Here is a 23,524-nt window from a genome sequence, read left to right on the forward strand (position 1 = left end):
TGTTCAACCCACACCAAAACTTCATATACACTAACATTTTGGCTTAATATCAACATTTACCCGTTATTTTTAACTTATTCGTTATTGCAACCCCCCCCCCTTTTTTAAGAAGCATGAATGAATGAAAATAATATATAGTATTCAACTTTCTTCTATTTAATCCACTTTTTTATATAATTATTTTCAAAGAAGATATTCAAATAGTTAATATGATTAATACCCGAAACCATCTGTACTTGGTGAAACTCCAGGAGAAGAAAACAACAACAAATGTACATTTCATAAATATTTCGTTTATTACCAAGTATTGCATGTGTATTACAGGATAATGAAACATACTTTTATACTTGTTTTCTTCAATTCTGTAAAATAGTTTAGATTAAAGAAGAAAATTGCTCTGGCAAACAGATGTAAAATATAAAACACAATGAAGTACTAACGTCACGTGCTAATTATCATGTGAGACTGTACCTTCTGTAAGACTCCTTTCTTACTGTGACTTGTATTATTTATATTTAAATACATTGTAGTATTCTGCAATACTGGGGTGTATTTGTGTAATTTATGAAATTTTAGTGTACAAGTTGTTTTAATTAATACACGTGTATAATTTTTTTTCATTAGTTCTGAAACATGTTTATAGCAGCACGTAGAAAGTTTCTATGATATTATTTGTTGATTTACATGGAGATAGTCGTATCTTTTATTGAATATGTATCAACTAAGACAAACTTCACTGTTGTTAAAATATATTAAATTAAAAAGACACATCTCTATAACGTAGCAGCACTAATAGAAAGTTACTATAATCTCATGGCCAGGTGGTTAGAAAACTTGATTCGCAATATTCGGGTCGCGGGTTCGAATCCCCGCCCCACCAAACATGCTCATCCCTTACAGCCATGGGTGCATTATAATGTAACGGTCAAAGTTGGTAAAAGAGTAGCCCAAGAGTTGGTGGTGGGTGGTGGTGACTAGCTGCCTTCCCTCTGGTCTTACACTGCTAAATTAGGGACGGCTAGCGCAAATAACCCTCGTGTAGCTTTGCGCGAAATTCAAAACAAACACACTATTATATATAATGGTTGTTGATTTTGCATCATATTAGCATGTGAAAAAAAGGCACAATAACAGTTATATAGTTTTTGTTATCAGCAGCCGTAGTTAAAAATATCAATATTTTCCTTACTTTGCTATAAACATTCTAATTAATTTCGAATTATCATGAGAGTGAAAATATTTAATGTGTTTAGTTTTCAATTTTTTACCAGGTTAATGATAGTAGCCTGGGCTTCCCTTACTGCTAGTGTCGAACAGCCAACAGCAGGCTAATCTCCACTCTCTCTTCGTTAAGTACAAAATATTAATATACCAGCATCAGACAATATACCATGTATCGCATTCGTTGCATTAAATTCCAAAAAAATGTATATATATCTGCGATTATACGGTGATTTGATATCGTCTTTAGAAAATACTTGATATCGGGTTTAGAAAACGTCATTGATTTGTACCACTGATCATCCAGTCACTGAACATCTCAACTCTTTAATACTTTAGACCAGCGTGAGATTAATGACAAGGCTTATTTGTGCTATAGTATAAAATCCACGACAAATCTTAACGTGAAAGCTTAGAGCAGTGGTTCTTAACTTTTTTTTGCTCCATGCCTCACCTCGACACCTCAGAAAAATTTGATGACCTCTTAATGTAAAAACAAATCTTGTGTTGAAAAGGTATAATAAATTAATGTAAAATTTAGTTTTGAGTCACGGAACGTTTTTCTCTCCTCACACCCAAGTGAAAAATGTTTCTTATTGCAGCATTTTCATGTTTTTAAAAGTAAGATTAATCAATAATAGATTAAATACTTTTCGAGAATAGATAACATTTTTCGCAACGTTCAATGTATTCAACACAATTCATCGTTGTGATTTTTTACTGCCGTCGTAAACTGTTACCATAATCTTTATTGCGTAAGATAAGAATAATTTGTAGAGTACATTTCGGTGCAAAATGTCCCGAGGAAAATCCAGTGGAACATTCAAATTAGTAGTTTTGTATTTAAATGATTCCACTAGCCTAACTTACAGTGTCACGAACAATACTGGTGGTGGACGATATAATGCTTCGAGCATATAACATTTAAAGTTGAAAAAAAACAAAAAACAATTTAAACATCAGATAAACGGAAATAACCTGTTTTACGTGTATTATTTTAAAAAGTGTTTCTAAACATAGGTATAATATTCACCACTTTAAAAGTTTATACTGAACTTAGTGAAAAGTCGAATCGTTGTGTTATTTTCAACCGTAAAATTTAAAATATCTCGGTATCTATGTAAACATTTCTGAAGAGGTGTATTTTACCATGCATACTATTAACACCTGCGACATAGCGTTAGTGTTCATCAGCGCTTCTGTTTGTGCCGCTCTACTAAAGTACTGGTAGCCTTTTGGTGTATATGTTCAGATTTTTTCTCAAAAGTTATTCGTCAGCAAATTTTCTAGATTTGGGTTTGTCAGGCATGATTAAAGTGATAAATTTTAAATGTACTGAAACGCGCGCGCACGCACACACACACACACACGCACGTCCATGTATACAGTTTTGAAAAGTTTATACATTGTAATCTTTAGTACAGAGGTTGAGTACGATATACTCAAACGATTTTCGTTTAATTCATTTTGCCACGTCCTGTCATACTTTATCTGAAGACCGTGCATCTTGACAATAGTCCTGTAGCGTAGTTTCTATTGCAAAACGCTCCGTTGTAAGGCTGCCATATGAAACCCACACCGCCATTTCTTGCTCGCTTTCCATAAGCCATCTAGCATACAAGAACGACGGATTACTAGCTAGTCCCTGTTTCAATAGTCCGATCCCATAGAAATCCATAGGCTCTGCGTCTTACGTCTTTACCGGAATGTTCTCGTTTCATTCTTCAGCTGCCTATGGTATGTGACAATTGACCGGATATGTTGTGAAGCAACTTGTGTATATATGACTTGTGTCGCTTTTCCAGACGGAGATCCTTCTTGATTATGTTGAATACTGTTGCCTCGGGCACATGGACGGCCTTTGCAACTAAACTTTGTGTTCACGGATTCTCGCCTGTTACAAGACGCCGCACTTTGCTTACTACAATTATGGTACAACTTACTGCAAGTCTCTTTATTGGATGATTCTAATGTTCCAAGTTGGTTCATATTATTTTGTTTTCTATACCATTAAGTACAGGGAATATCCCTTTTTTTGAACTTCAAAGTTTCCGATCTGAACACATCTTTCTAATTTGAATGTATGAGTATTTTACGTCTGAAAGGGGAGTTACATACTCTTCCCAAAAGCGATCAGTTTTCGATGGCATCACACTACCTATGAGATGCCAGGAAGTGTCAAAATGTATTTCTTATACATCACGTTCCACCACGCCTTTACATTGTGGTTGTCACGTGAATTGCTAATTTGTGTGTTCAAAATCGTTTTAATATAACACTCTCAAACCCTCTCTCTCTGTATATATATATGTGTGTGTGTGTATTTACAATAGCTGAACTTTTTGCCTGTATGTGTGTTGATCTTACATTTAGATTAAACTATGTTAGAAAATCTTTTCAGTCTTATATATATGAAATAACTGTTATTAAAAGCCATTATACTTGTTTTAGCGTAAAGCTACACTGTGGCTATCTGCACTCTGTTTACTGCTAGGAACTGAATTTTAGTGTTGTAAATCAGTAAACTTACCACTAACCCACCAGGTGACGAAACCGTTAAGATGTCGTGTTATGAAGAAAGAGTATTGACGGAGTTTAATTTTAAAACTGAAAATATGTTATTTACTAATATTTACAAAAGGTTGGTTGGAGTTTAATGACACAAAGCAACAGGGCTATCTGCAACAATTTCATGAAAGGAGTATTTTCTTACTTGATTATCTTTATGTATGAAGAAATATAAAAGTAAAATGCGTGTACGTTTTAAACTGAAACGTTTACAGCAGCATAAACGTTCTTTCTAATAAGAAAAAAAAACTGAGCGTAAAGGAAAGACGAAATCTGTGATCGCGTAAAATATATTAACGAGCTTGTTCCGTTGATAGAGGCTTTATATACATTCCTTATTTCATTTTTCAGTAGGTTTTAATTCCCCGATTGGTCAGCTGAAAGTTTTTGAACTTGCAAAGCTAAAATCCGGGGTTCGATTCTCCGTGGCGTACAGAGCGTACAATAGTCCATTGTCTAGTTTTGTGCTGAAAACCAACAATAATTTAATAAACAAAACGTATAACTTGTGCATGTCTTAACCTCTCTCTCTCTCCTGTGTTCTCATTCTCAACGTCCACAACACGTAATGAACACATACACACCATTATCACACATAGGAATAAACTTTCTTCCCTTTTGCATTAAAACATTTCTTATGTCTCAGATAATTGTTTGCGAAAGCAGATCTCTTACTAAATTTCTAATATATTTTATCGTTAACATTTGTTTTACTCATCGTAAACATGTTGTTGTTTATATACAGAGAGGACATGGAAAATAATATAATAATAATAATTCATTTTGTATGGAATGGTTGGCTGAAAAATCCCATATCCTCTCAAAATCAGAATATATACTTGTTAATTTTGTAAAGTAAATGATCGTAAGAGATGGTCAAGTAATTCACTCATGCGATGGGAAAAGCAGACATTTTTCCGCCTTCGTCGAACATTCCGCGTATATTAACATTCTTTTTGGTGCTTTCAACGATTATGTATTTTGATGTAACACAGAGTGGTATTTCTAGCATTCGAATGACTTTCACGACGTAGTGTTTTACCCATGGATTTTCGTAGTTTTTTCGGTATAAGTGATCCATATCGGTTTATGTAATTTTCCTTTGCTAACGTCTAGATGTTGATAAAAGTATACATCATATCTTTACTATTTTCCTCCACTTGTACAAGTAATGTTCGAATTTTCTATATCGGGTATACATACCACCCAATACGCGTGATCATTGTTACTGGGAACGTGGGGGTCGTCTCTTGTAATTATTTATACCTACATACTAAGTTACTTTGTTTACCGAGTAATTTTCGCCCACTACTTGATTTTTAAAAGAATTGAATATAATATAGCCAATTTAATATTTGGTAAAGACAAACAGTATGGTTAGGATGGAAAACTGTTCTAATATAGTTTCTGAAACTGGCTTTATTATTTTGTTTTGAAGAGTGGCGGTAGTGGATGGTGTTGACTATCTTGCCTTCCCTCTTGTCCAGTGACCCCCTTGGTGGAACAGCAAATCAATATTGTGAATTCACAGAGATCATATTGACTTCTCTGAAAAGTAATAAATTGAAGTTTAAAATTGATATAAAATATACAAATTTTATTTTTATATTTAACAAATCTAGAGAGAGAGTGGAAGAAAATTTAATCCTGCCTTTCTGTTTTCGTTGTGTATGTGATGACTGATACCGTATATATATATATATATATAATACATAGTACTTTGCTTTAAAAAGTTTTATAGTGCGACTATCATTAGACAAGGCTTAGAAATAAGATTTCTGTGCTAAAAGTCTGATTCTATAGAAGTAGTTTACATATAATGCCTTTAGAACAACATTTCTTGTACAGTGTTTGCGTCCCATCCACATTTAATGTTCAACTAAACCTATAAACTCCATTATTCAGATCCTTTCTCATCTGCAGTGAGTATTCAGTAGTTTTTGTGTTTTCTGGCTTCTTTTCTACATGCACAGTTGGATTACTGACTGCAAGTTTTAGGTAAAAGCAGCCGTAAAAGTCGTGCATGAAAACACATTAGTATTTTAGCACATGTATTTACTTACCTGAAAATGAGTTGTTTTACACTAGTTTAAATGTACCATTAAAAGAAATTGGTTTTATTTCAAAACTTTTCTCTGGTTTTAAACCTAATAGCGTTTTTGTTTTTGTTTTTTTTTCATTTTATTCAAAGTAGAACAAACTGCTCTGATGTGAGCATTGAACCGTACGCCTTTTTTACAAATATTTTGTAGGATTGCCAAACAATCGACGACATTCAAAACTTTTTCTACACAGACTAAAAAAGGATGCATTCTTTACAGCATGCTAAACTATATTTATTTTTTGTATTTTTTTTCAACAACATAATTTCCTGAAAAAATTTTTTAGCACCAATTAACTTTATTTTTCGATATTGGTTACAACTCTATACAATATGCGATATATGACGCGTTGTAATTAGAATAACTTAATTATGATAATATTTTCCCAAATACACGGACATATACTGAACAAAGTTTAAAGTCCCCTTTATATTGCAAACACCTTGTGTTACTTTTTTAACACTATATTAATACGTACTCCATAGTTAAATTTGTTTTTCTAAACTATTATAATTTTCTCCAGTATTGGTGATAATTATGGAGACAGGAAAGAAGGATATAAAGAGACAAATACTATGAAAATGCCAAACCTTTTCTGTGTGAAAATAAAATGCACCGGAGTACAGTCACGTGTTGATATTTTACACTGTTATTGGTTCTCACTCTACCAACCATAGAATGCCACATCAGTATAAAGCCTATAAAAGTACAGGCAGTCATACTATGCCCGGTAGTAGTAGTGTAAACCAGTCTTAGCTCCCATGACTGAAATACCGTATGGCAAGCATTTAGCAATCAAAGTTTGACTAGTCATAGACTTACATGCGAAAAATTACCGAAAGATTAAATGTTTCAGTAGGAGCTGTTTGCAACTCTGAAGAGGGTAAGTGAGATTGGGATTGCTAGATGGGTGAGGTAGAAAACCGAAATTATCCAAAAATGGTGGTAACTCAGAGTAAGTTATTTATGAGATGTGCGACTGTCAACTACAGATCTGGTCAGCGACCTTTCTTTAAACAAAGATGTTAATGTTACCCCGAGTAACACATGAGCACAATATGGCCTCATATGGGAATCGTGCTACAAATAGTGGAATAAACAAAGCTGGAGACTTGTGCCCCGTACACATGATTCCAAGTTGGAATTATTCTAGCGTAATCAACGACAGTCTCTTCTATGGCGGAAAAGAGAACAGTATTATAGTCAATATACAACATGATATCCTAACTGATGACAAGTACAGATAGATTTTTATCTCTCATGTGATTCCCTCAAAAATACGACTCTTCGGGCGAGGATTCTTCTTCCAACAGGGTACGAGTTGTCCACGTAGCACATCTCTGTATTTCAAAGCTAGTTAGCCGGGTTCGAATCTGTACGATACCACAAAATATTTCCCTTACTTTAAGCTGTGGCAGTCTATTCTTTAGCGTGTATGGTAGGGTGCTGCTAGCTGACTGCCTTCACTGTGGTCAAAATTAGTGACAAAGACAATGATCCAAAGTATACAATATATATATATAGGTAAACGATACGTTAATGATAATGATGCCAATGGAACACTCATAATCATAGCCTAGCCTTCAGAAAGCCCCTATATGAACATTCTTGATGTTCTATATGTTTATCGAAAATTAAAAGGTCAAAAAAGCCCAAATACAAGACATTTGGATCGATATTCTACCACCGTACACTGATAAACGTCAATATGAAAATAATGCTGCGTATAAAGCACAAACAAACTTAAAAATAATTGTGCATATATACTTCCCGTTTCCTTACATTTGTCGTGGTTTTAATTATTTCGATTTTAAAAATTTTTTAGCTATTTCTTTTACATGCTATCTCAGTTTACAGGAATTTCCTTGAAAATCGTTGAATAATTGTTGAGGATTTAATTGAAGATCTGTAAATATATATAAATATGTTAGTTTAGCGTGGTCATGTATCTTTTTCTATACGAGCACTACTGAAAGGCTCGTAAAAATATTAACATTTCAAATCGACAATGTTATTAAAAATTAACTAAAGTATTTTAAATGGGTAGAAAATTAAAAACACATGTTTGCTTTAAGTTTTAAGAAACTGCTTGCCAAAGCTATAGGAGTTATTACTCCGGCATGGCGGGGCCTGGTGCTTTAAGGTGCACAACTCGCAAGTTGGGGGCGCAAGTTCGAATTCTATCACCGAACATGCCCTTCAGCCATGGGGTGTTGTAATGGGACGGTCAATCACACTCTTCGATTAGGGTAGTCCACGAGTTGACAGTACGTGTGAATAGCTGCTTTCCTCGTAGTCCATCACTTCTAATTTAGGGACGACTAGCACAGATAACAAAACATAAATTACGTATCATGTACTTGCTGTGCATGTCGGACTGATAGCCTATGTCCCGTTATGTTAGATTGAATGTCACAAATGTTTTTGGGTGTTGGTCCCCCCGGTGGGACAGCAGTAGGTATACGGATTTACAACGCTTAAATCAGGGGTTCGATTCCTCTCGGTGGACACAGCAGATAGCCTAATGTGACTTTGCTATATAAACACACACACACATGTTGGGTTGAGGAACAACAACATAGATAAAATGTTGTAGTTAAACGTTAATTTTTTTTTATAAGTTGTATTAGAGGAAATAATTATTAGTTGTTGTGAGTGTGATTAATTTATAAACTTATCATGAATGATGCTTTAAATCCGGTAAATATGTAAGCGGTAAGTATGCGGGTTTATAATTATAGAAACTGGGTTAGTGGGTACAGCACAGATAGCCCATTGTGTACGTTTGTGCTTAACTACAAACATACAAGAAATAATGCTTTAAATCCAGCTAAGATAATATTTTGATATTTGTTATATGGCTTGTCTGTCGTGTTCATGACTTTAATTTACTAGAGACTGAACTATTTCTGCAGGTTACAGCTATCAAATTCATACACCGTTTTTGTTTTTATTTCTTTTTTGTTATCGTTGTTGCCTACATGCTTACCGGAAGTAACATTATGAATAGAAGTAGATCATGAGTGAGAGATGGACAAAATTATAGCGAAAAACTTATGTTCATCAAGCATATTTGCCGTTTTTAAAAGTTACTTAAGTTGCTCACCAAATAGCTGCTTAATACAGCTATTGTCTCGAGGTTTGGCAAGAATAGTAGTCGGAACCCTCAGTAACCGTACCTCTGTTCTGGTGTGCGTTGTTGTCGTCCATCGTTCAATATTGCTGACGTCAGTCTTGTTCCCAAAGGCTTGTCTTTGTTTGGAACTTTCCTCTGTGCCGTACTTCACATCAAGAATTGCGTCCTGACGTGTACCTTTCTGCCGTGTTGAATACGTGTTATCATATACGGTGCTTTTGATGTAAACGATTCAGTGAAGGAGGCATCAGGCATGTATGTGTTCCAACTTGAACAGATACTTCATGCTGAGAAAGATCAGCCGTGTGATATGTAAATTATACACGTTATCGCGGATTTTCGACATATTTGTCTTGCTGTCTGTTGCTCTTTATTTCTTCAGACAGTTTGAAACCTATTCTTAGAAATCTGTAGTGGCTTCACCATGGTGTGTTGACATTATTGACAATGAATATTAATTTTCAGACGTGTGCAGAAGAAATATTTAAGTACCATAACAAGAAACTGTTAGAAAATCAAAGCGAAACTAGAATTTATATGGCAAAATTATAGCACATTAGGGCTTTGCACAAAAATGATATTATCTTTTTCTGCGATGAGTAGACGCCATTCCAAAGAATGTTTTCTGTATTCATTAGTTTGTTCTTAAGAAAATTAATATTTGGAATACAAATTGGCTAACATAGGTCAATTGTGTTATAAGGAATGAAAACTTAGACAATGCTTCGTACTTAACAAGTATGTAAAAGTTCAGTTTTTATTATTTTTTCTATTTAATAATTTTTAAATAATCCGTTCTTTTGGAGAAAAGTTTAGAATTCAGCAAGTTCTTGTACTCGGATATCTTAGATCTTTTTAGCAGTAACTTTTTGCTGTTGTGTTTCATTCTTAGTAACAGCTGTTCTAGTTGTGGCTTATTTCATTATCACTAACAATAACTTTTCCAACTGTATTTTCTAACTGGTTAGAGCGCTTGATTCGTAACCTGCAGGTCGCGAGATCGAAACCCGTCCCGACCATGTTCGACCTTTCAATCACGGAATGTTATAATTTGATGATCAATCCCACTGTTTTATGGCTAAAAGTAGCCTAAGAGATGGCGGTGTGTATTGTTCACTATCTGCATTTTCTCTAGTCTGTCAGTTCCAATTTAGGGACGCTAGCGCAGATAGCCATCGAGTAGCTTGTCGCGAAATTTAACAAACAAATTAGCAATTTTTTACTAGCAGATATTTCAGATGTAGCTTATTGTGTTATCGCTAACAGCAACTCTTCCCGTTGTGGCTTGTTATCATGTTTTGTTTTTTGTAATAACTTTTCGTATTGTGGCTTCATATTGTTTTATTGTTAACTCCAATTATGATTTATTATTAATAGCTACTCTTCCAGTTAAGGCTTATTGTTTTATTTTTAGCAGCAACTTTGCGAGATGTGGCTTATTATTTTCTTGATACCAGTTCTTCCCTTATTTTGTTGTATTTATAAAATTTCTAACACATAAGAGATATGATTTGATGTATTTTCTGTTTACTACACAAATGAAAAATTATCATTAAAAAACCCAGATTATTTTGTTGTACTCTGTCAGTATGTAAGGTACTTAATCTATATTTTCATTCTGCTATCCTGCCTTATTACAGAACTTCGAGATGAAGCATAGAGAAATGCTGCTACATAAAAAATTAATATTAACGTCTGATCAAAATAATCAAGCTACTTAAATCAAAACTAAACATATATACTTAATAATGTGAATAGCTGATTCATTATAATGTTCAAAATATATTAACTATAATAATGAAACAGTACTACTTATAATGATTAGAATCCACTGTTTTATTATTTAGTTACCTTTAGTGTTAACAATATTTTCGTCCGTAAACCCTATAATATTTCACGAGGTTTAACCAGTCCAAAAGGCTAAGATTATCTTAAATCCGTATGCTAAGCTAATAGTACTGAAGTATCATTATGATAAAATGATAAACATAAATTAAGTTAGAAATGATAAAGATTAAATTAGATATATTAAATATTTTAACCAACAGTATGTGTCGCCACATTGTGGTAAAAGTTTCACTTGTTTAGGTCGAAGTTCAAATATGATCTGTCACACCATAGTAAAAGTTATATTTTACTCGTTCAGCTTGGTAAATCTAGATTAATCCTAAACCCATAAACTAAGCTTACAATCTGAGATAGTCTTTATGATAAGGTAATAATAATAAATTCAAAATTAGTATTGTGTAGAATAATCACTATAGTAAAATAATGGACATGAAAAATAAAATTGGAAATAATAAAAACTGATAAATAAAAGTATATATACTACACATTCTAGTCAATGTGGTGTCCATACTGTGGTAAAATTATCAGTTGTTTAAGCCAATGTCCAAATAAGAATTACTCTACGGTGATAAAAGTTATATGCTTAGCTATCATAGTATATTTAGGTCAGTCAACAAAGTAACTATATAGAATCCTTATTCCTGCTTGTGAATATATTATCTATCTTGGATGTGCAAGAAGCAGTGCCTAACTTACTGCACAATGATATATAAGTATAGGGTTTTTATGTATATGTGATTATCTTTACATTAAACGTTGTCACGCGAGAGTATATGATTTATGTATTTTGTTTGTTTGTTTTGAATTTCGCGCAAAGCTACACGAGGGCTATATGCGCTAGCCGTCCCTAATTTAGCAGTGTAAGACTAGAGTGAAGGCAACTAGTCATCACCACCCACCGCCAACTCTTGGGCTACTCTTTTACCAACGAATAGTGGGATTGACCGTCACATTATAACGCCCCCACGGCTGAAAGGGCGAGCATGTTTGGTGGGGTGGGGATTCGAACCCGCAACCCTCAGATTGCGAGTCGAGTGCCCTAACCACTTCGCCATGCTGGGCCAATTTATGTATTACACCAAGATATCAAACTAAATTGTTGAATTCATACTTGTTACTTTTTTTTTCTAACAAATTAACCAGGATGCAAGGTTTGAAAGCTTACATAATATAATATAGTTTTTACTGATCTTTCTCTGTCGTAGAATGAAATTTCTATTTTTTTTATTTTTTTTTCTGGTAACTAGAAATTTTAATTTCAATGTGTTTTATCAGTAACAGTAAAAAAAAATATTTGTTACATAAAAACGAAGGCTGGTATTCTCGTTGGATGTAAGCTTGCCAGTAGTAAAGGGTGAAGCATGGTTTTGCGTCGCAGCCTTAAGAACATTTATGTTACAACCTTGAGGTTTTCACTAGTGAGGTTGTGTCTAATTAAATAATGAAAATGTTGATCAGTCACATAAATATATGTACATGTCTAACAATTACTTTATCTGAGATATCAAGGTTAAAAATTTTAGTTTACCCATATGATATGGCAGATTGCCAGAACGTGACTGAAAATGTGTTAACTTAAAAGAATCATGGGCGTTAAAACTTGCATGATGTGAATAGTATCATAATTAACTCCGTCTCCGTGAAACTTGTCCTCTATTTCTTTGAATTGAATTAATTCATTGTAGGTAAGCACTTCGTTAAAAGTGGCCCTCCAGCGGTATATCTGCGGACTTACAATGCCAAAAACCGGGTTTCGATACCCGTGGTGGGCAGAACACAGATAGCCTATTATGTAGCTTTGTGCTTAACTTCAAAACAAACAAATCGTAAAAAGTGTTTATGAATTTAGTGCTGCCACCCATAGTCATAATTTCAAAATTCGATACTGAATGTTGCAAAATTATATAAAGTATTGTACATCTGGCAACTTTTGGCCATTAAAATACAAGAGCAGTTATAATGTATGCTGAGAAAATGCAATTTAAACAAAACATTTTTTTTATGCAATGCTCATAAAATGCTTTGCCTATACAAAAGTTTTGCACCAGTTAAGACTGATTACCTTACTTAATTGTTATTTTGTCATGTTCTCAATTTCTGGCTAGAAGGAACTTACAAGTATTGTTGTTTCTAAACTTTTGGCACTGTTCCCAATAGAATTAATTTAAATTGTCAGAGTTTTATATGGACAACAAACAAGTTTAACCATGGCTCTTATATCTACTTCCCCCACCCCCCACAGCGGTATGTCTGCAGACTTACAATGCTAGAAACCGGGTTTCGATACCCATGGTGGGCAGAGCACAGATAGCCCATTGTGTAGCTTTGTGCTTTAACTTCAAACTTATATCTACTCTGGTGCTGTAATAACCTTAAAAAAAATTGCACAAATCTAGGTATTTTGTTGGTACTGTATCACTACTCTCACCTCAGCTCTGATTTAGTTAAGATCCTATGTAATGTATAATCTAAGAGACAAAACTTAAGGTGAATGAAGTGATATAACTCTAATATTACTTCTCAGTGCTTTTAAAAGCAGTCAATTATTTTTGTCAGAAATATTTTTAAGTGGCCGCACCATAGTTTGTATTTTAATCTGTTTTGTATCATTTAGTCTGTTATAAAAAGAAAAGTTATACATATATGAGTGAAGAAATATTACAATAGTAAATGTGTACAGTTTCTCTGTATTGTCTTTTCTCCATGAAATCTTAGAGTAGAGGTAGTCTAATAAAGTGTATTGGGGTACACATACAACTAATATATATATATATTTTACATTAAAGAAAGTATCGACAGACAGTGTCATATACACATCCACTTAGTAGACCAGAGATAGAATTCAATCATTTTGTGTTATTAATTCTCTAACACTGTATTTATTTGTTATGTTCAGAGAAAGCAGAAAGGCCTGACCACCAGGTTGAGCTCATCATGCCCTTGCCTAACTCCAGAATTAACTTTAACAGGTAATGACAATTCTAGTCTTTGAAACTTTCAGTATTGACCTGTCAGGTTATTGCACCCTCTAAACAGTGATCAAACTGTGCTACTTATATTAAGCTCTTCATTTTATTACTTTTACTAATTAGTATATTTATAATGCTGAGAATATTTTCATACTTTTAAATATGATTGAAAAATTTTCACTTGAAAAATTGTATTTTTTTATTATAAATTATGTTTCGATGTGTAAAAAATATATATGGATAATACAATATAATATCAATTTCTATATACCAATAGAAATAATAGTTGATCTTGACACACAAGCAACAACAAAATACCATCTATTTTGATAAAATCTCTAGTATAAGGTCATTAATTCTGTTTTTGACAAACACATCATATTGTAATTGTAGTAAGATTTTCCTGCAGGAGTTTGTTCTCAAGTAACATACACATTCACTGTTTAAGTGTTTATACCTATATATCCATAAATAGGGAAGAAAAATAAATAAAATTTTAATGGAAAGTAAGGATCGTTTGTTATTCATAGAATTGCTATAAGAAGTATCTAAAACAAAATAAATGCTGAAATAAAAAGTACACAAAGAGTAAAGTGCTACTAGTTGGATAGATTTTAAAATGATTTTCAATCCCTACTTTGGTTGGCAAATTTAGATTGCTTGGTTTAGCTGTATGGATTACGATATTTAGCGCCATCTGCTGTGTTGAATTGGTTTCAAAAGATATTTAAGTACGTCCATGATATGTTTACCATTTATAAAAAATCTGTGTATATTTATCGGAATATCAAAAGCAGATACCCATAGACCAGTCAAATAAGCTGGAGAAATCTTGTAGTGATAGTCCAAAATGTGTAGGGGCTAGCCCTGCTGACATGATCAGGAAGGTAGGTAGATGAAAAAGTTGCTCTTTTAGAAATTTTTGAATTGTTTTTAGGGTATTATTAGCATATATATGTACTAAATATATCATAACCAATACTTTGAATGGTCGGTTTTTCGCTTAGGAATTTGATAGAGTGTTTTTTTTTGGTGCGCAAAGTATTTAGAAACCTTGTTGATCCCCATTATTAAGTACTATTTAATAATACATACATACATATGTATTATATTCACAGATAAAGTTTTTTTCACTGGCATAATTAGTTAGAAATTTTAAGTAAACTATTTCAAAAATCTTTACTTATATGCTTAGTTTAATCACCATTATATGCTGCTGCCCCTCTAATTTCATTAGGTTTGGTTTGAAATTATAATTTTAGTGAATTAACAACCGATTTTTATCAATTCATGAAAAGTAATTTCCAACATTGGTTTTTCTTTTAATCAACAAACAAGTGCAACATTGAAAATACAGTGCAAACTTTTATAAATGTCTGCATATAATTTTATCTGTTTATAGGATTTTAGTGCATCATATGTGATTACCTATGGTTATGCTATTATGCCGGCTTATAAGATAATTTTAAGTTTTGTTTAGTTAGTGATGTAATTGATTTGTGATACGTAAATAAGTTATTCTTAGTCATTCTCAAAATTTACTACCTTATTATCTGTATTATAAATGACTCAATTTATGAAGTTGAATTATTGCACTAAACAGCTTGTATAGTAAACGTTTAAGAAAAATAAATGTGAAATTCATTTATTATTACAAATTATTGCACTATATTGTTAATTTCTTTCAATCATTCTCTTGTAAATAGGAATAAATGAAGAGCCAGATGAAAATGGAAGAAGGTTAGGCCCCATCGCAATGAGTAGCTATAACCTACCTCAGAAAACTTACCTTTCCTGTCCAGGTGCCAAAGATCCAGTTAAGGCTGTAACATTAGCAGAAGCCACAAATGTCAAGATCCAGGTCAATGATATTACTCCTTCTAGTTCACAAGAATTTTTGAACCTTGTTAACACTAATGAAGATAAGTTTCAATCAGTGAAAGTCCGTACTAGTACATCATCTTCTAAAGCACATATTGGAGGCACTTCATCCCAAAGGTGTGCTCAGAAAACAGGAAAGAAAGGATTACCTCGACGAAAAAGTTGGTCAGCCATGCACGAAGGAGATAGTGGTGATGGAGAGGAAGTTTTGAGAAGGTACATTGATACTGGTTTGTTCAGAAATCTCAAATTGTTTGGAATGTTGGTTACAAACGTTTTATGTATTTGACTAATTACATGCAAAATCATAAAGAATATTGTATGGGTTTATGCTTCATTCTAAGTTTGTTAAGTTTCTATGAGCAGACCATTGCTGTCTAATGTAATTCCTTTAAAAATAATTTTTTGTTGTTCTCTAACTCTGGTTAGATATGTTATAAGATACTGTTCAGCCTTTACTTGCTTCATTTTAAAACTGAAGGTGGTGATTAAAAAAAGGTATTAAAAATAAAACTTAATTATACTAGCAGAAATACTGCCCTACGAGCAGCTGTCTTACTGGTGGCTGTTTGTGCTAGTAATTACTAATCATAGTATTCATACCTCTTTGAAAAAAAATTTAGAAAAAGTGAACATTTTCTGAAAAAGGATTTTTCTGGGAAGTACTGCACAGGAAAAGTGTTTGGATTGTGTTGATATAAACTGTAATGTTTCTATATATTAAAAATTGTACCATTTATTGTAAAAAATACAAGTTTTTTTTTGTTGTTGCTGTTGTTAAGAACTTCAGTTTCTCAGTACTATATTTACAAATTACATCAATAAAGATATAAACAAACCCTCACGTACAGTCCTAGTGAAAGTCATGTTCTTGATGTGGGGAGAATACTTTTATTTAAAATTGTGTTCTGTGATAAAGAATGGTTGTTGCACATACCGTAGTTATTTTTCTAATTGTCTAGATCTTGAATACTCAAAGTATGGGGCCACATTCTATTTATTATTTTGGTCATATACATAGAAAGATACATATATACACCCTTGAAGCTCTTCTCTAATATCTTGTACAATATAACTCAGATGGAGTTATTTTTCAGAAATAACCAAATTACAAGAAGATAAAAAATGTATATGTTATGTAAAATTTTAAGTTCAATATACTAAGCAACAGCTAATACAGATTTGAAAGTTGTACTCACAATAGTATTTGATTTACTGCAGCATGAGCCTGAGCAGTCTAAATTCAGACCCAGAAGAAGCTTTTTATGATGCTGTGGATGGACCTTCTTTCACCATTCAAGGAATAGTGACAGAGCATAGAGAACATAAACCCCCTCATTATGGAGACTTCAGTCGTGAAAAGCAGCGCAGTTTCTCAGGTTAGCATAGAAAATTTTTCAAGATTTCATATCTACAGAAAAATTATCATAAATCCTCTTATTTAAAAAGCAACAGAATTTCTCATTACATAATCTAAAAATTAACTAAATAGTAATGATTTTCAGAAATTTTGGGATAGAAATTGCATTGTGATGTTAACTGCTGTGGTGAAACAAATTAAACTTTATATCCAATAGGAAGTGTGACACCATCTTTTCTCACCAGGATTACTAACTCAAATTTAATATTTGTACATTTCTAAAGAAATGGACAAACAAATATTGCACCTTTAATTTCAAGTAAAAACTATTCTTTTGTGTTTTACAAATATTTTTTTAAAATAATAAATGGTATCAGTAATCTGGTCAGTTCTAGCTACTTGGGCATACTGAAACATTTTTCACTTTCTTTATATTTAAAATTATCTTTGGGTTAGCATAATTAAAGTCCATTGGGTTTAGATTGAATGAATTAGGTTGTAAAGCTATTTTTTGTTAGTTATAGTATTCTTCAGTGTTGTCAGTGCATTTGTGTGTATTGTACATGTGTCACCATCTACGTGGAAGGACTCTCCAAGCTAACCCAGAATTATTAGTGGACTAAAAAATTAAATTGCTGATAAACTATTTTCTAGCCATTTTTCAGTTTATAAAACTGTGGAAAAAAAGAAAACACTGTATGCTGTGTTCATTAAAATGAATTCCAGTATTACTATAAATATGAGGATCTCATTATGGCCTTAATTTTTCATTTTAAAGCAGTTCATTCACCTCATAAGTATAATTTTAAGATGTAATATATTGTATGATCACATGGTTACAGGATTGTTGTATATCAGAATGTTGTGTTTTTGACACTTGTGTATAAGCTAGTTGGAAATGTGAAAAATGATGAATATTAATTGACTGAGCACACATCAACAGCCAACTTTTTATTACTTTAGCACGATGTTTCTTTATTACCATTGTCTTTGCAATTTATCTGTGACTTGTAATTTCCTTTATTATTTTAACAGCTTGAAGAATTGCTATGTTAATAAATGGCTGTTTTTTTTTCCCCTTTAAGCTGGAAGTGAAGAAATTGCACATGTATCTCTTTCTAGTCAAGGCTCCAGATCATCAGGTCACAGTATGACTAACATTATTGGAAGTTCCAAGGTATATTTTAATAACATCAGAGCAATGTAAAGATATATATATATATTGAGCTAACCATAAAACTAAATTTGTGTAATCCATTGTAAAATTGACTTTTATAAACTTTGGCTCTTTGTTTTAGAATATACCAGCAACATTGAATTTTTTTTAACAGTGCTATTGTTTATTAGAGCTGGTTAGTTAATGATATTTGCTAATCAATTAATTGATGGGCTGATTAATCAATTACATTTTATCAGTTGATTAGTATACCATGTCTCCTACAATCTGTACAAGCAAATAATAATAATGAACATGTGCTACCATCCTTAAAGTAATTTTCAAATTATTCTTGATTTATTACAATAGACCTCTTCTGAAGGTTGCCAATTCCACATTTAAGAAAAACATTTTCACACACAAGTTTTATGGACATTTTGTACTTGGTGAATAAATTGCTAATGTTGACTAAGTACCACAGTGCGATCACTGTTGTTTACTTTTCAAAATATGCAGTAATCTCCTGAACTGATATTCTGTAAATCAAATAAATTGATAACTGAATAAGGAAAACAGATTTTACTCTCATGATAGGTCTAATAATGTTTTTATTTAAGACATCACAATTACAATTACAAAAAATTAACTAGCCTGTTAGATTATTTATTTCTGCACATTGTTTGAATCGGGTAAATACAAAAAATTATATTCAATAAAGATTTGAGTCATCATAGTATTTTCCTATCATTACCATACTTACAAAACAATAAGCTTGTCTGATTTGATGACAATCTCATTTGGTGAAAATAATAAAAATTCTCATGCTTACAAACATTATAACTCAATAAAAACCATAATATATCTATTAGAAAATAAAAACACATTTAAACAAAATACCATTATTAAGCCTTAACCAATCTCCAGTTATGTGACTTCTTTGCTTTGTTCTCTATATATATTTCTGTGTTTAGGTAAACTACTTAAATTTGATGATGACAAAACTTTCTCCAAGTTTTCTTTGTTACTGATTCAACCCTCTATAAACTGTATAAGCATACCTACCTTATCTCAAGTTATCTGATGTCTTCTCATTAAAGACAATTTCTGTAACTTTCAAAGAGATGTAATTTAACACACAAATGCTTTCACAGTTCACAACAAAAATAAACATTTATAGAAACTTTACAAAATTCTTAAACCTATATATTTACTCTATTAATATGTGATAGCCTAATTCTTGTTCTATCCAATCACATTTAAACTTTCTTTATAGTTGCTTTCAAAGCTTTGATTTATTAGTATATGATTAAACCACTCAATGTGACATATAATAAGGTGGCAACCAAGACTTGTACAAAAACTAAGGGAATTGCTTGAAAATCAAGAAATCAATAATACATTCTCAAGGGGTGTATGTTCTTAGTAAAATTAAAGTTATTTTTTAGGATGGGCAGGAAAATTATAAAAATAACCTACATGTATGTTGTTTTGTTTAAAACCAAATTCTTTGCAGCTGTGCAGAAGTGAAAATATTAACTTTTCTTCATGAATTACAATAAATAAATGTCAGAATATGACAAAATATTGATTTTAAAACATTTTTGACTTAAAATTGTTTAAATACTTAGAATAACACACACAATTGCCTTAAAATTTTGACAAAAATATGTGAAAGCTAGAGGAAGTTCTGTCTTTAGGTACAATAATTTAGGAATAAGTTTTATTCATCCTAATCTGTTATACATGAAAGTGTATCATACATTCAAAGTAGTACAAAACCTGCAAAAACCTGAAAATATGATTAAGATAATTGTGAGTATATAGAATGATACTCTTAAAATAATGCCTGTTTTTAACCCTCATATTATACACAGTTTTAAAGATAGTGTTCCAGTAAGAACTCTTTGGTTAATAGCATATTTAACCAAAACTATGTTGTTCCATTTACTTTGTTTTTTGTTTTTCTTGAGTAAGTGCATTGACATTGTGCCACCTACTGCATTACAATAACATATTTCTAATTGTTTTGTTTGTCTCAATTCTTCACAACTATAAGTTATTTATCTCACATGATAGTTACAATTAATCAAGACATTTTTTATTTGAAATGTATTGATTTCATCCACCATACTAAAATACTGCTAATATTATATCAAAAAATTTGTTTCTGTACTGTACCTTAATTTTGTAAACATATTTTTATATTAGATCACTATAGCTTAGGGTTTAATATTTTTTGTTATATAAAAGGAGTTCATCTGTGATGAAAACTTTGTAAAGTTGTTTATTACATGTACGTGGCTTAAGTTATGCCACATTGAACATAAAAAAACACTTGTGGTTGTATTGATTACTCCAGAGTGCAGATTAGCACAGTTTAAAATTAACTTCTAAGACTTTCTTTGCAAAGTAACATCCTATTCTTACTTGACAATAGAGATTGTGCTACACATCAAACCTAAAAGAAATAAACTTAATTTGCTAAAAACATCCATCAGCAAATACGGTAATAGCATTCCGTAGGTTTCTCCCTACAAATTTTAACAAGAATACTATATTAAAACTACTAAATTTTTTGTTGATGAAAATAAATATATTACTACTTTGTGACATTTTAAAAGAACAAACATTTATGTAAGGTTAATATACTTTATCACCCTAAAAACATCAACAATAAAATAATAGTAAAAATGACTAGTTTTAGGTATAGGCTTCATCATTTGTAAGTTAGTTGAATACTTCTTTTATTGTTGGAAATGAAATTATTTTTCAAAACACATGCAAAAATCAGTACATGATATTTGAAGAACAGTACTGATGTTCATAAAGAAAAGAAATAGAGGAATGATGTTTGTTTTTTATCTTACTTATAACTGCATGCTACTGGTATCTTTAATAATAAAATGAATCAAAAAGCCTGCAAAATAATTACGAGAAGCTTAGTTGGGTGATAATCCAATGATTTCACAGCTTATATCATTGTTTCTAATAATGTGATTGATGTGAAAAAAAAAATGGTTTAAAGCAAACATTTCAAATTTTGTAATTAAAATTAAACATCTATAATTATATTTAGAAAAATATTGTAAAGACTACATCTAATGCATATTCTAACATTCATAAGCAGGATATCTGTTTTCAATTTTTTTTAAGTTGTCACTTAATTGGGTTTATTTTGGACATCAACAGCATGAAAATATCTTTTTTTGTGAGTGTTATAACTTGTAAACAATTAAAAATAGATTTTGTAACAAGTCTATGTTATAAGAACTGCAAGTGTTCTAATCAATACTGACACTCATGAAAACAAATCTCTAAAAGTTTAGAGCACACACACAGTGTTAGAGTGCCTGAAAAATGGCAAGGTGTGAAAATTTGCTGTGGCAACATTTAATTGATACAAATAATCGGTTATTAGCTGAATCTATAACTAGTTTGCTGTAAACTTCAACTGTGTTTACTTCAGAAAAACTGAAAAGAAAAAGCTCTTACAGCAATTAATAGATCAATTAAATAAAATACTGACATCTAATATTTCTCTTTGATATTATTGGGTGTTTTTTAATAAGTTTATGAAAAAAATAGAGGGGTTTGGACCCTCTTAAATCTGCGCCTCTTTATACAGCATTGCATAATATAGTTATAAGTTTGTGAACACAGTAGGTGAAAGAGATGGAGTGGAAATTTCAATTCTCTTGGACCACTCCTCCTGATTTATGCCTGCTTATATGACATTAAAGAATACAGTTATGCAGTTGTAAGTTAGAAACATAACCCAGTGTGTCAAACAAATAGTAAATTTATGCTATATTTAATACTTGAATAGCCTAAGAGTTGCTAGGTGTTATCAGCCTGTTGTCTTCATTGTAGTCAACAGTTCAAAATTAGTGACCTTGGCAGATAAAATTAGTAGCTTTGCAATAACAAAGACACAACAAGGAAATTTAGTACCAATGGGAACCAGTCCTGAGACCTTCATATCAAGAAGCATCCCCCCCCCCACAATGGGCTCTCTTTGCTGTGCTCACAACAGGTATGGAAACCCACTTTATTTTGTTATAAGCCTTCAGACTTACTGCTGAGCCACTGGGAGGGCTGCCCATTTTGTAGTTTTGTGCTTAACAACAAAGAAACATAATGACAATATTTCTAGTACTTAGATATTTGGAACAATCAACAACCCTAATTTGGATTATTGGATTATTTTTATGACAATTTAACCATAATTTTGATTCATTGATTGGTAGAATAATCCAAACAATTAATTCCAATTAATCAATCAGTTGCAATAATCAAAATGTTAATAATGGGAAACACTAATTTCAATTAGTTGATTACTTTTGTCACATTAATCTATTGATTAGTTTATGGGACACTAATCGATCTAATTGCTACTCATAGGGAATTGATTAAATCATCCAGCTCTATTGTTGATATGGTTATAACTAGCGCTTTAAGTTCGTTAACTCTTCTCTATTCAGCATGATCTCCATGCATCTGACTTAGCTTGTCATTATAGAATAATTACTTATTCATAAATTCTGAATACTAAACCAAACTACATAGTCACTACATATGTCAGTTATACAACTTAGGGTCACTTACGAAAAAATAGGGATGATTGATTTTTTTATTCATAATATATTCGATCAGTTACACTATGCTAAGTTTATAAACCTGATTTTATATGAAAAAGTATCTAAATGAGTAGTAACTATCCAATGAACAACCTGAAACCAATTCCACTTCAGATTTTCACCAAGCTTTATTTTTATTTTATCAAACATACAATGACTGGACAAAATATATGAGATCATAAATTAAATGTTTATACCCAAATTTTGATATTTTTTTCAAAACTTTAACCCTCTTTTTTAGAATGATTTTCTTTGGGAACTGTGTTGCTTTTTGAGGTTTTTTCCTATGTTATATTTCATTAAATGTTGTTTATATTAGCATCATGAGGAAAGTAAAGGTTTAGACAGCAGTGATCCAGGATCTAAGTCACCCATCTGTCTTCTAGAACCATGGTCTCCATTACAGAAGTCTGTGTCTACTCCTTCCATTTTTGCAGCTGAAGGTAAGATCAAGATAATGTTAAAGTTTAAAGACAAACTTTTTTCTAGGTAACTGATTTTGTTTGAGATTGTTCTTTAGAATAATACTACCACAAAATTCATTTTGGTTCTCAGAATTGTGCTTGATTGTTTTTGCTCTGTTAAAAATACTAATAGTAAAGAAATTTGTGTTTACTTTGTTACGTATTACAATTTCAAATAGCCT

General features: G+C 31.8%; 1 protein-coding gene across 1 annotated transcript in view; it reads left to right on the top strand.

Moving 5' to 3' along the window:
- Window positions 1-23,524, top strand: part of LOC106476885 (A-kinase anchor protein 13-like) — a 245,164-nt gene that overhangs the window by 146,693 nt on the left and 74,947 nt on the right. The window contains exons 11-15 of the mRNA XM_022381499.1: window positions 13,772-13,844; window positions 15,551-15,941; window positions 16,947-17,104; window positions 18,171-18,262; window positions 23,198-23,321. Coding sequence (XP_022237207.1) covers window positions 13,772-13,844; window positions 15,551-15,941; window positions 16,947-17,104; window positions 18,171-18,262; window positions 23,198-23,321 — 838 coding nt within the window. The remainder of the gene's footprint in view (window positions 1-13,771; window positions 13,845-15,550; window positions 15,942-16,946; window positions 17,105-18,170; window positions 18,263-23,197; window positions 23,322-23,524) is intronic.

The sequence above is a fragment of the Limulus polyphemus genome, unplaced genomic scaffold, assembly GCF_000517525.1.
Source record: "Limulus polyphemus unplaced genomic scaffold, Limulus_polyphemus-2.1.2 Scaffold7, whole genome shotgun sequence".
Classification (NCBI taxonomy): domain Eukaryota; kingdom Metazoa; phylum Arthropoda; class Merostomata; order Xiphosura; family Limulidae; genus Limulus; species Limulus polyphemus.